The sequence below is a fragment of the Alternaria arbusti genome (genome assembly GCF_024043155.1).
Source record: "Alternaria arbusti strain BMP 1465 chromosome Unknown scaffold_25, whole genome shotgun sequence".
NCBI lineage: Eukaryota > Fungi > Ascomycota > Dothideomycetes > Pleosporales > Pleosporaceae > Alternaria > Alternaria arbusti.
The window spans coordinates 158,580-171,422 of record NW_026249965.1 but is presented as its reverse complement, the minus strand read 5'-3'; the positions used below and the strand labels follow the sequence as shown (position 1 = coordinate 171,422).

Sequence of the window (12,843 nt, the reverse complement as noted above, 5' to 3'; positions counted from 1 at the left end):
ACGTCCGTACACAATAAGCCAAGATGCCACCCAAAGGCAAGGGCGAGCAGCCCAAGGTGAAGAAGGTCGCCGTGGACAAGACCTTTGGTATGAAGAATAAGAAGGGAGGAGCCGCCCAGAAGCAGATTGCGCAACTCAAAGCCACCACCGCATCAGGTGGCACACCCGACGAAAAGCGCAAGGCCGCTGAGAAAGCCCAGCGCGAGAAAGACAAGGCGGCCGCAGAACAAGCCCGCAAAGAGACCGCCGAGCTCTTCAAACCAGTGCAGGTCCAGAAAGTACCTTTTGGCACCGACCCCAAGACCGTACTATGCCAGTTCTACAAGAAGGGAAACTGCGAAAAGGGCAAGAAGTGCAAGTTCAGCCATGACCTGGCCATCGAGCGCAAAACAGAGAAGAGGAGTTTATACACCGATAACAGAGACCAAGAAAAGGAAGAGGAAGAGGAGCGACGGAAGAAGGATAACATGGACGATTGGGACGAGGAAAAGCTGCGACAGGTCGTTCTCAGCAAGCACGGCAACCCAAAGACCACAACAGACAAAGTGTGCAAGTACTTTGTTCAGGCTATCGAGGACCAGAAGTACGGTTGGTTCTGGACATGTCCGAATGGAGGTGAGTCTCGACAACGAAATGCATATGAGGCGCGCGCTGACCTGTATCTAAGGCGACAAATGCATGTACAAGCACTCTCTACCACCTGGGTACGTATTCTCAATTCATTATCGCCATACAGAATGAACACATCTGGGAATCGAAACTAACATGTTCTTCAGATTCGTCATCAAGACTAGGGAGCAACGCGCCGCCGAAAAGGCCCTGATGGCCAACTCACCACTCAACACCCTCACCCTCGAAGACTTCCTTGAATCTGAACGACACAAGCTCACCGGCAAGCTCACACCTGTCACGCCCGAAACATTCGCCAAGTGGAAGAAGGAGCGTATCGATAAGAAGCAGGCTGAGGAGGAGGCTAAGAAGATGAAGGATGCCACTGGTAGGGCTATGTTCGAGAAGGGTGACTGGGCACAAGACAGCGATGCGGATAGTGATGATGAGGGCGGCGATGAGTGGAATTTGGAGACCATGAGGAAGGAAACCGAGGCAGCGAGAGCCCGAAAGGAAGAGGAGAGAATGGCAGTCGCACTCGGCAACATGACAGTATCTTGAGGATATCCATCCACTTTGGATCGAACACCACAGGGGAAGATGAAGCAGGAAAACCTCGCCGGTTGCCACACAATGCTGCAAAAGCTTGCGGGGCATTACCGGGACCTGGCTTCGATGGAAGTATGTGGAGGCAACAGATTGACTTGATGCAGTCTTTTTTGCATCATCAGCATGTTTGGCCGTGTCTGGGCTTCAGCGTTAATGCGGCATGTCCCGAACATTATTCGCAAAGCTTAGTCGGCTTTGTGTGAACGGCGCTGGCGTCTGGGTTCTGGTATATATTATACATGATTGTACGAATACAGAAGTACATTCACCGGGGCAAGTTGCTCTACGGACTCACATTATTGTGGTACAAAATGGGTGCGTCTGATTGAACGTGAGATGGATGTCAATGAGGTCCAGCATGAATGCTGATATCGGAACAAGCTGTTGTACGATACCTTGGGTCGCAAAGATTATGATGATCTACATGATATGAGCTTTCCTTACGCCCAGAACGTTTCGTAAATCATGATACATGTCACCACGGTCAGTTTCAACATCTGCACGGTACATTTCAGAATCAAGACGGAGCATTTCGAGACCGTCACGGCGAAATTGAAATCGTGTTCATTCACTAGCAGCAAAGCTCCTACTGGAGCTATGACATCCTGCGGCAACATCCTCGATGGAAACTCCACGGGAAGCATACTCGGTACTCGCAAGCGTAGTCTTACTTACACGTGCAGCCTTATCATCATCTCAACGACAAGCTTCGGCCCTATTACCTTCACCCTCATTGGCAGTACACGTACCCTCGTACGAAGTCCAAAAGCAAAAAAAGAATCCTACTCACACACCAAACATCAAGGGAAGAAGAAGCGGTAAATGTAAGCGGCCGAAACACTCCACTTCACGATACTCCATGCCATGCTTGCCTGCCTCGCCCAGATCGCGGCTGCGCGTCACCTAGCCTTCATCCAACCACACTAGCCCTCCGAAAGGTAAAGTGCAAGATGTATCTTGGCGCTCAAAATGCCGCGCATCAGTTCCGCCAACGCCTAGTCAGACTCCCCGCAACATGACGGCATGCCCATTCGGCGCACGCGGCGACCCACGTACCCAGGTCCCCAGGCCCTGGTCCCTCTCACGCGCATCCGAAGTCGTGTGCCGGCGCGCACTACGCACTCCCGAGTTGTCTTGCCATGACGAAGACGCGGCCGAGGCTAGCCTTGGTCCGTGGTTTGATGGCGTCGTTTACTGATTCTTAAAGAGCAGGTGCCGGTCACTGGGATCGTCGGTTACTGTTCGAGTTAATATACTTTATACCCTTTTTTACATACTTTACGCCTCTTTCTTTACGCCCTGTCGCCTGCATTGAGCAATTCGGTGTAGCTGGGAGCGAAGAGATTACTTACTTTGATCATTGAGTGTGGGGCATCATCCGTATTCCCGGACCGTTCCCGTTACGTCTTCATTTCCTTGAGAGACTCTTCCTTGGATCTGGGTTGAAAGAATAGCAATGGCGGTGGAAAACTACGATATCGTTATCGTGGGCGCGGGACCTGTTGGTCTCTGCCTGTCAACATGTCTCGCAAGATGGGGTTACAAGATCAAGCACATCGACAATCGACCCGAGCCGACCGCCACTGGACGCGCAGACGGAATCCAGCCGCGATCCCTCGATCTCCTACGCAACATGGGTCTTAAGCGCAAGATTATGGAATATGAACCCGCAAAGGTCTATGAGGTGGCTTTTTGGGATCCAGCACAAAAAGGTATTCACAGGACAGGTACTTGGGCTAGTTGTCCAAAGTTCATCGATGCGCGGTATCCGTTTACCACGCTTCTCCACCAGGGAATGATCGAGAGGACGTTTATTGGGGATATTGAGAAGAATGGTGGTCAGATCCAAAGACCCTGGACAATCAAAGGCTTCAAGAACGATGGCAAGGATCAGACTTATCCTGTTGAGGTCAATCTGGCGCATGTCGATGGCACCCACGAGGAGACTGTACGCGCAAAGTATTTGTTCAGTGGAGAGGGAGCGAGGAGTTTTGTACGGGATCAGTTGGGTGTCAAGATGATCTACAAGGACCCTATTGCGCATGTTTGGGGTGTCATGGATGGAGTTGTCAGGACGAACTTCCCCGACATCAAGGTATGTATCTCCTATGTTCTTTGCTCCTGTGGGTACTAACAGTGACATAGATGAAATGCACAATCCACTCCGACAACGGCTCCATTATGATCATCCCACGCGAGAACAATATGGTCCGCTTGTACATCCAAGTCGCATCTTCTACGGACAAAGACTGGGACCCGCGGAAATCCGCCACTGCGGAGGATGTTCAGGCGCGTGCCAAAAAGATCTTCGAACCGTACACCATCTCTTGGGACCGCGTAGAATGGTACTCAGTCTACCCTATCGGCCAAGGTATCGCGGAACGCTACACACTCGACGAGCGCGTCTTCATGGGTGGTGATGCATGCCACACACATAGCCCCAAAGCTGGCCAGGGAATGAACACAGCGTTCTTGGACGCAGTGAACATTGCATGGAAGATCCACCATGTGGAGAGTGGCTGGGCACCCCGCTCCCTCCTCTCGACATACGAATCCGAACGTAAACTCATCGCCGAAACGCTCCTCGACTTCGACGCCCGCTACGCAAAGCTATTCTCCGCACGGATACCTTCAGCCGGTGAAGTCGCCGGCGCATCCGCAAAGGAAGCCCCGGAAGATAACGAATTCATCAAGACATTCAAAGCAAGCTGCGAGTTCACCAGCGGCTACGGCGTAGCCTACAAACCCAACATGATAAACTGGGGTCCGGAACACTCCGCCCAGCACCCCCTCATCCTCTCCTACCAGAACGGCACAAGCCAACGGACAGGCAGAATCATGACCCCCGCAACCGTCACACGAGTCGTAGATGCCAACGTCGTACATCTCGAACAAGAAATCCCCATGAACGGCTCCTACCGCATGTTCATCTTTGGCGGTAGCTTGGATAAGAGCGCAACAGCACTTAGAGATCTGGCGACGCAGATGTCATCTCCTACATCGTTCTTCAGCACCTTCCTCCACCGCGATATAAAGGAGACAGACCGGTACCACGAACGCCACAACCCCCACACCGATTTCCTTTCCCTGGCCCTCGTTTTCTCAGCACCGCGCTCAAGTATTCACATCGATGAACAACTACCTCAGCCTTTCAACCGCTACGCCGATCACGTTTACGCCGACGATGTCTGGGACCAGAGGGTTCCTGATGCAAAGGCTGCGGCGCATGCTAAGATGGGTCTTGATGAGAGGACAGGTGGTGTTGTCGTTGTACGGCCGGACGGCTATGTTGGTGTCGTTGTTAAGCTGGCGGAAGGCAAGGGCACGTGTGAAGCGTTGGATGCGTGGTTCTCGGGGGTTACAGGAAAGAAGCTTGGGGGTGAGAGGGCGAGTTTGTAGATGGGTGTTATTGCATAGCGTTTCAAATTCAAACAAGTTCGAAATTACTCAGAATCAAACATGCAAATACACATTTGGCATAACACTGAGGTTCATAGGCGATGATGGCTTCCATGTGTAGGGAAACGATGACGTCATCATACATGGTCGTGCCGCTCAGTTGAAAGACGCGTTGGAGGGTTGCAAGCCACTCAGATACTTTAAGCACCATGCTGAATACACACGAACTATTTTGAGCGGCTATCGCGACTCATCCTAGCCTTACACCCAGATAGGAAAACGAGTATACGCGCCGTGCAACAAGCGATGTAAGCACTACCACGAGTACTGATACGGCCCACCGATGATCATCTCTTTCCGTGTTTACTCATTGGCTCTCAATGACATAACAACAAGTCTACGCTCGCACAAGGGAAGAGGCTTGATCTAAGATGCAGTAGTTGCTGCGAATGGCTTGAATCTGGCTCCGCAGAATGAGAAACGGGAGTAAGCCAAGTATGTTGTGGGAGGCCTAAATGCCAGCGCGGCGTGCTACCTGCTGGGCGTAAGTTGCAGGAGAGGGGTGATGGAGACATACAAAAGCATGGAGAAATACCACAATCGTTATACCGACTTCTCTGTGCTCGAAGAAGTTGAGATCGAGCTCCCAATATAATCGCCATGGCGCAGAGATCCCTCTACGTCGCAGGCCTGGTGCCCCTACTCTTCGCAGTCCTCTACTTCCAGCTCGGCAACCTCACCTCCCTCTTCAACCATGCAACACAAATCCTCAGCCAGCAACCCTTACCCACCAAACCCCCCATCATCATGGCCGCAACCCCCGCCTTCAGCCACATGGAAAAAATCACCACAATAACCCAAGGTCTCATCTCCCGCGGCTACCACGTACATTTCATCTCCGGCCCCGAATTCGCAGACTACATCGAATCAATCGGGGCAACATACATCGGCATCGAAGGCCAAGGCCCGCAAATCATGTCCGGAGAAGACCTAGGCCAGTTCATCAGTCTGCAGGGTGATGATCAGGAGGTTTTTGCTTTTAAGAATATCTTTATTAAGACTATACCGGCGCAGTACCGCACGCTGCAACGTACGTTCCGGGAATTTCGCGACCAGTATGGAGAGGAGGAGAAGATGATATTCCTGTTCGACTGCACGTACGGCGGCCTTGCACCCGTTATACATGGCGCGCCTGGTATCCGGCCTGATGCTTCCATCGCTATAGGACTGGCTCCGTATGCAGCAGCCAGCAACGATACCTTCCCTTTCCGCTCAGGAAAATACCCAGACACCAGTCCTGAGAGCCAGAAGGTGCATTTTGAAGCCCAGCAAGCGCATCGCAGGGAACATCCGATTGACACCCCCGTTAACGCGGCTGTCGATGCTCTGCTACTGGAACTGGGCGCTACGACAACGACGCCGAGTCTGTACGATATGATGATGCGGGCTTCAGATGTGTATCTGCAATACGGGATCCCGGCTTTCGAATGGGAACGTAGTGACTGGCGTCCGCATCTTCGGTTTATGGGCGCGCCTCTTGCGGTGGGTATTGCGGAACATAGTCTGCCTGAGTGGTGGGGCGATGTGCTTGAAGCGAAGGCTGCGGGGAAGAAGATTGTGGCTGTGTCTTCTAGCAGTGTGGTATATGATACTGGCGCGCTTATCAAACCGGCGTTGGAGGCTTTTGGTGGGAGAGAGGATGCTTTTGTTGTGGCTACATTGGTTACGTCGGATGTGGAGATGTTGGATTTCGCCATACCGGCGAATGCGAGGGTAGCGAAGTTTATTCCTTTGGATTTGGCGCTGCCGGATGTGCGTATACCCAGTGTTGCAGGTGCGTATGTGTTTGCTGACACTGAAGCAGGTTGACGTTTTGGTCACGAACGGCGGATACGGCACCATCCAACAATCGCTTCGCGCAGGTGTACCGATGATCGTCTCGGGTAACGGACAAGATAAACTGCATACAGGTACTCTGATCAACTACAGAGGCTTTGGTATCTACCATGCTTTACCGCAAGTAACGCCGGGACTGCTGACGGAGACCTTCGACAAGATTATGGGGAACGCCACATACAAGTACGTTGTCTCTTGCCTATCAGTGTTGTGGGACTGGGTGACGGACACGGAGCTGACGAGAAATAGGCAGAGGCTCGATACCATCAAGAAGGAATACGAGAAGTATAACGCGGTGGATGTTGTCGAGGATACGATCAAGAAGGTAGTCAATGGTCAACTGGTCTTCTAGGCATCTGAGTGGATGAGTGACGTACGATCATCGCGAGAGATGCCTAGTGTTCGCGCGCTTAGTTGATGAGGAAATGTGAATAAGGACTTGCATAACCTATGTCTTCTGCGTGTAACTGTTGGCGTGCTTGCCGCCCTGTTGACGTATGCTACTGCTGCGCTCATGAAACTAAGTAACCCATTTACCTTGCTACCATGTCGCATAGTGTGGGCAAAGTAAGATGCTGAGTCCGGTAGTCCGTTAAAATTGTACTTTGTTGCAGCTAGCAAATCACTACTATTTCAAAGTCTCTACAAGTTACGTATAAGTAACACCTTAGCCTGTTCGTCAAGAAGGAGAGTGTGCGAAGCAGTTAGGGAGGTAAAAAAAATGCAACATCTCCTGCAATATCCATGTCACGCAATTGACATGGTCAAATGTAAAAAAAAAAAAACCTAGAAGCTCAACCTCGTCGACACCAGCAGGGCTGTATACCTTGCTGACGCCGCGACTGGCAAAAAGAATGCCCTCTAGCAGGATCGAACTGCTGACCTCGGGATATCTGCTCTGTCGAACAGTCATATATGAAGATATGAGACCCACGTGATAACCAACTACACCAAGAAGGCTTTTGCGGGGAGGCTTGAAATGGTGACATAGGATGCCACCTGCTGCGAAACCGCTGCACCGGAGAGATGCTGCTTGATTGATGAGAAAATCTTCCAGCAAAATATATATAATGTCGACATTTTGAGCGGTGGAGTGCGTGTGGAGCGGAAAATAGTCGAAATATCAACTGCGAATTTGATAGGCCGTGTCGAATCGATGTGCTGGTCGAGTGACACATCGCTGTTTGAAATGTGGGTAATTACCGCGATGTGCGCTGACTTCCGAGGTACGCTGCAGATGTGGACCCAAGTCCGGAGCCTCTTACCAATGAAACCAAACAAAACTGTAATAACGAAACAGTCTTCTTAAGTTTACTTTCCATTGTGTATCGACTGGAGAATGCATGCAGACCTAAAGGGGTGCTGCTTTCAAGTCCAAAAATATGCATTTTGGACCAATTTGCTCCGCCAAAAAGGTCTAACTTCGCGGGCAAGCCTTCCTGGACGACAAGAGCCTACGCACGCAAAAAGAATGGTCACTACGAGGGTCGAACTCGCGACCTTGGCGTTATTAGCACCACGCTCTAACCAACTGAGCTAAGCGACCGATGTTTGGTTGTTTCGATGGAGGTTTGCCAATCTTGACGGAATATGAAGGGAGAACATCAACAACACTCCTCTATGTTGTCCGAGTATCACAAGCCATGCTGTTGATGTTAGCATTGTGCAGACGAAGTTTGGTGGGGTAAAAATTCCACTTCGGAGATTTCGGATGACTGTCATGGTGGGGCAACCACAGAAAATACAAGGTTGGAGAAGCAGCCCCGGTAAATCTGACATAACCCCAGGGCTCACGTTGACTGGTCGTTGCTGAGGTGGATACGATGTATTCATTCTTGACGTAGTTGAAGGAAATGTTGTTGAAAGGGGCTCGATTGTTGAGCCACGGGTATCTTCGAACGCGAACCAAACCAACGCCAGCGCTATGCGCTTGTAAGGCAAAATCTATGAGGAACATTAACAGTATGCTCGTGAGTGGTGATCGGCCGTTCGTGGCACTCATCGTGCCAGACCGTCGATATGTGGCCCGAAGACAGAGTATTCGATGAATACCGATGATGCGCTGCGACGCGAAGTCGCTATCGAACAGCCTGAACGACCGAGGGAAACATGCTGTCGTGAGATCATTAGTCGTCAGTCTTATTCAGCCACCTAGCTGTCCCAAATACTTTTCAACCTCGTCGTTGCCGTAGAACATTCTCTGCAACTTTGCGTCCTTCTTCTTTTGGACCTGGGCAAGCTTCCTAACTTTCCCAGCATCAAGCCTGCCCTCTCTGACATCTGCACGGCTTGCGCCACCTAACGACTTCCTCTGGATGTGATCTTTCTTGTCTATGCCTAAGCCCAGCTTATCGCGCTTCTCCTTGGGAACCAATGGGAAGAGCATGCCCTGACCACTCGTACCCAGACCTTGTCGCGCATCGACGTCGTAGCCGTGCTTCTCCATGTATTTCAGTCCCATTCTCGTTCGATCGATCGCGGAGGGTATTGGCGCTCGTGGTAGTGCTGCCTGGTGTGCAGGGCTGAGGTAATGTATTCGCTGGTCGGTCTCTTTGACGGGCTCGCCGCATATGCCGCATCGAGGGTAAGCCTCAGGTTGTGGTTGCGGCTGACCATTGGGAAACATTATCGCAAGGTACTTCTCCGCCATGGTCTTGCCGTTTGTGGATGTGGGTGCTGGCTGTACTTCGGGGGCGGAGGTGACGAATTTGATAGGGTTCTTCCACAGACCGCGTCCGAAAGCGCGCTGTTCGACGAAAGGCTTGGTGGAGACATCGGGGTCTTCTTCAAGAAGCTCGTCGGCGTCGTACTCGTCTGCGGTCGGTGTTGTGGTGGGAGCGGACATCGTGGCGGTCTCGTTGCGAATCGCGCGTGGTGCGCGTGGTGGTGACAAGACGTCGTGGATTTAAGGTTTTGCGGCGGTGGAAGGAGTGACACCGCCGGCGAGAAAAGTCGAGGTGAAAGTGAAATGTGGGTGGTGAAGCCAGGCGACAATCTTCAACGCGCAATCACATGCTATGACGCCACGTGGATCCGATCTGCTTAGCGAGCCACCTTAGATCCGCGTTCCTGAACCTTCCCGCTTCCCGTCCCACCAACAGCCAAGATGCCCGTCAACATCCTGGCCACAGCCTTCGACGAGGGCATCGACTCTATTCCATACGGCTGGGCCGTCTTGAAGTTCGCTTCTGTTTGTGCCGTCTTGTACGTGCTGAAATGGTTCTTCAGTGGCGCCACGAATGGATCGGAGAGGAATATGCATTCCAAGGTGGTGATGGTGACGGTAAGTTTGAGTCATGTGCATGCGTTGAACTACTGTACTGACAATGTATAGGGAGGAACTGCTGGTATAGGTGCTGAAGTCGTAAGAGGCCTGGCAACTCGAGGTGCACAGATTGTTCTCCTGGTTCGACAGCCCCTTGTCGACCCCTTCCTCGTCGACTACATCGAAGACCTCCGAACCCAGACAGGCAACGAGCTTATCACCGCCGAGCATGTCGACCTCGAGGACCTGTATAGCATACGTCAGTTTGCAACCAAATGGGTCGACAACGCACCGCCACGACGTCTCGACACAATCGTCCTCTGCGCGAACACAATGACACCACCAGGAGGCAAGGCAACACAGACCGAAGACGGGCTGGAGTCTACTTGGGGGCTGAACTACATGGCCAACTTCCATCTGTTGAGCATACTCAGCCCAGCACTACGTGCTCAGCCTCCCGACCGAGACGTCCGAATTATCTTCGGTACATGCCCGGCATACGTGGGCGGAAAGTTGCCAGGTGTCGATACAAAAGCAAATACAGACGGAAAGAGCGACCCTGGACAACTCGACTTCACCCCTTCCACCGTATACGCAACCTCCAAGCTCGCCCTCATGACCTTCGCCGTAGCCTTCCAGAAGCATCTCTCAAACTACGTCCGTCCTGACAAGCAGCCCATGAACGCACGCGTAATCATGGTCGACCCGGGCTGGTCACGAACACCCGGCATGCGGCGATACCTTACCTTCGGCTCGCTGTGGGGGCTGGCGATATACCTCATTACATGGCCGTTGTGGTGGCTTGTGTTGAAGAGCCCTGACCAAGGCGCACAAACCTTCTTATACGCGGCTATGGAGGCACAATGGGGTCGTGGAGAAGGGGCATACTTCCTCAAGGAATGTCGGAGAAAGATATGGACAAGGAAGGAGATCGATGATGAACTGCTGCAGAAGAAGCTTTGGGAGAGCAGTGAGAAGACGATCGAGATTCTTGAGAAAGAAAGCGCAAAGAAGAGGGCGGCTGAGAAAAAGCAGAAGGAGAAGTCTGAGGGCAAGAGTACCGCAAAGGCGCCTAGCGGTGATGCTAAGCAACGGAAGTAGAGACTGGCGGTCATCCTCGTCGAAGCTCACAACGTTACTAGAATCACTTTTATAAGACCCAGATGTTGTTGCTCAAGATCTAAGCAAGACTCAAAATGAAGCATCTGGAACATGCTACGAATGGTGCGATCTTGTGATTCCGTTCAAGTTTGCTCACAATCGGCAAAGCTCTCTGCGTTCATATATCAATGCTTGCGCCGCCGAAGGTTACCCACAACACGCCAACCATGTGCGAATCCAATTTTACAGCTCTTCCGGTTGAGTTGAAGGTACTGGTTTTTACCGATGGATGTCTTGAATACAACGACTTGTTCCACTCCTCATTGGTAAACAAAGAGTGGCATGACATCATCTATAAAACGAATGATATCCGCCAGAGCATGTTTCTGCCACGCCTTCCGAAAACTGGGAATGCAAAGATACTACCATCTACAAGCGGGCCAGTCGCTAAAATGAGTATCTTTCAGGGCTTGCCAGACTCTACAAACAAAGAGCGAGCATCTTTACAAGGTACTCCGTGGACTGATTTGAAGCTACATCCGCTGCTTCCAAGGTTCCGCACTCCTAAACGGCTACCTTCCTTGCTCACAAATGGAGGCAATTGGAGGAGCCAACGGCTGGGATTGCGGCGTCCAGGTCATCTGGAGATCAGCTACTGGCTATTGAAGCACTGTAACAAGCCGCATATGAAGGAGGATGGCGCGGAGTGGCGGGAAGTGCCCATCACATACCCCCCAATCCGGCGCTTGCTTCTCAGAGTGGAATACTACAACTGTCCGAGGCAGTTGCATGGTGCTCTCCAGTCCAATTATTTCTGCGTCACATTGGAAAACCCGACCAGAGTAACTGTGGGAGAAGTTGTTGACCGTGCTTGCCAGGGTCGAGTACCGTATAACATTGGTCTAATCCCCAACGATGGAAGCTGTGCCGGCTGGCATTGTTCAGAGGGTCCTCCAGAGAAATGCCGTCTTCACAACTACACCTACACGTTTGTGGAGAATGTTTGGAGAGAACCTTACTGGTCTAGGCATCTAAAGAAGAAGGAACGCCACTGGGCTGATGATGACACATTTGACGATGGAGAAGAAACCATAAAGAATTCGGAGGAACAGAAGGAACAGAATAGGAGGGGCTATTACGGGGGCTATAACGAATACGATTTATGAAACCAACGGCGGGAGAGCGAGATACGAGCGAGGGTTGTACCGGAAGAAAGGTGCCTGAAAATATGTCTGTTCAACTTCCAATTGCGATTAGAGGATGGGAAGAGGCTGTTGACTTCGTCTTTCAACTTAATGCGGATTACCTCTATCGTACAGACTCGACGCGAATCACACGGATAACAGCCACGGAAGAGCTAACGACAAGAGCGATGCTGGAAAGATCACGCAATAGCGATGAATTTGTCCGGCTGTACTCTGCTTCAGTGTTTCCAAGTTTGCTCACAATCAGTGAAGCAATCCGTGATTCTGCATTAATACTTCCACTGACGACGATCGGCAGCATCATCCTACCTAGGTAGTCATGTCTAGCCCGACAAGTGCACACCTTCCGAACGAATTGAAGCGGATGATCTTCAGTGACCCCTGTCTTGAGTACTACGATCTGTTCTGCGCGTCCTGTGTCAACAGAGACTGGCGCTCCTTCATTTTGGCCGCGGATGACATTCGCCAGCGAATGTTTCTCCCATGCCTAGACCGCTCTGAAGACACTATAATACCTCCAGCTGTACTCGGACCAGACGCCGAGATGCACATCGATCACAGGCTCCCGCACCAGATGAAATTGAAAGCTGTCATCCTAAACGGCGACCCGCGCCAGCTTCCGGATCTGGAGGTCGCTCCGTGGGATCGTGTAGAAATCCATACGTTACTCAAAGCGTTCCGTACTTATCGAAGACGAAAACACAATGAAGCAGCAAACCAGCCAGTCAACCTAACCATCAGCTACCAGCTACTTCACTA

General features: G+C 51.5%; 5 protein-coding genes and 2 non-coding genes across 7 annotated transcripts; 4 read left to right on the top strand and 3 right to left on the bottom strand.

Annotated features, from left to right (window-relative positions):
- Positions 1-23: 23 nt before the first annotated feature.
- Positions 24-1,170, top strand: J4E86_010795 (uncharacterized protein; the record flags this gene model as incomplete). Its single annotated transcript, XM_051451289.1, has 3 exons — positions 24-615; positions 668-704; positions 777-1,170. The coding sequence occupies 3 exons, from the start codon at positions 24-26 to the stop codon at positions 1,168-1,170; spliced, it is 1,023 nt and encodes a 340-aa protein (XP_051297576.1).
- Positions 1,171-2,674: 1,504 nt separating this feature from the next.
- On the top strand, positions 2,675-4,617 carry J4E86_010794 (uncharacterized protein; the record flags this gene model as incomplete). Its single annotated transcript, XM_051451288.1, has 2 exons — positions 2,675-3,313; positions 3,364-4,617. 2 exons carry the CDS (start codon positions 2,675-2,677, stop codon positions 4,615-4,617), a joined length of 1,893 nt encoding a protein of 630 aa, XP_051297575.1.
- A 660-nt stretch (positions 4,618-5,277) lies between these two features.
- On the top strand, positions 5,278-6,865 carry J4E86_010793 (uncharacterized protein; the record flags this gene model as incomplete). The annotated part of the gene is made up of 2 exons (XM_051451287.1): positions 5,278-6,429; positions 6,482-6,865. The coding sequence occupies 2 exons, from the start codon at positions 5,278-5,280 to the stop codon at positions 6,863-6,865; spliced, it is 1,536 nt and encodes a 511-aa protein (XP_051297574.1).
- Positions 6,866-7,368: 503 nt separating this feature from the next.
- J4E86_010792 lies at positions 7,369-7,473 on the bottom strand. Its single transcript has one exon. It is a non-coding gene; the product is annotated as a tRNA-Met (tRNA).
- A 512-nt stretch (positions 7,474-7,985) lies between these two features.
- Positions 7,986-8,059, bottom strand: J4E86_010791. Its single transcript has one exon. It is a non-coding gene; the product is annotated as a tRNA-Ile (tRNA).
- Positions 8,060-8,656: 597 nt separating this feature from the next.
- On the bottom strand, positions 8,657-9,358 carry J4E86_010790 (uncharacterized protein; the record flags this gene model as incomplete). The annotated part of the gene is made up of 1 exon (XM_051451286.1): positions 8,657-9,358. The coding sequence occupies one exon, from the start codon at positions 9,356-9,358 to the stop codon at positions 8,657-8,659; it is 702 nt and encodes a 233-aa protein (XP_051297573.1).
- A 261-nt stretch (positions 9,359-9,619) lies between these two features.
- On the top strand, positions 9,620-10,879 carry J4E86_010789 (uncharacterized protein; the record flags this gene model as incomplete). Its single annotated transcript, XM_051451285.1, has 2 exons — positions 9,620-9,796; positions 9,848-10,879. The coding sequence occupies 2 exons, from the start codon at positions 9,620-9,622 to the stop codon at positions 10,877-10,879; spliced, it is 1,209 nt and encodes a 402-aa protein (XP_051297572.1).
- Between the last annotated feature and the right edge of the window lie 1,964 nt (positions 10,880-12,843).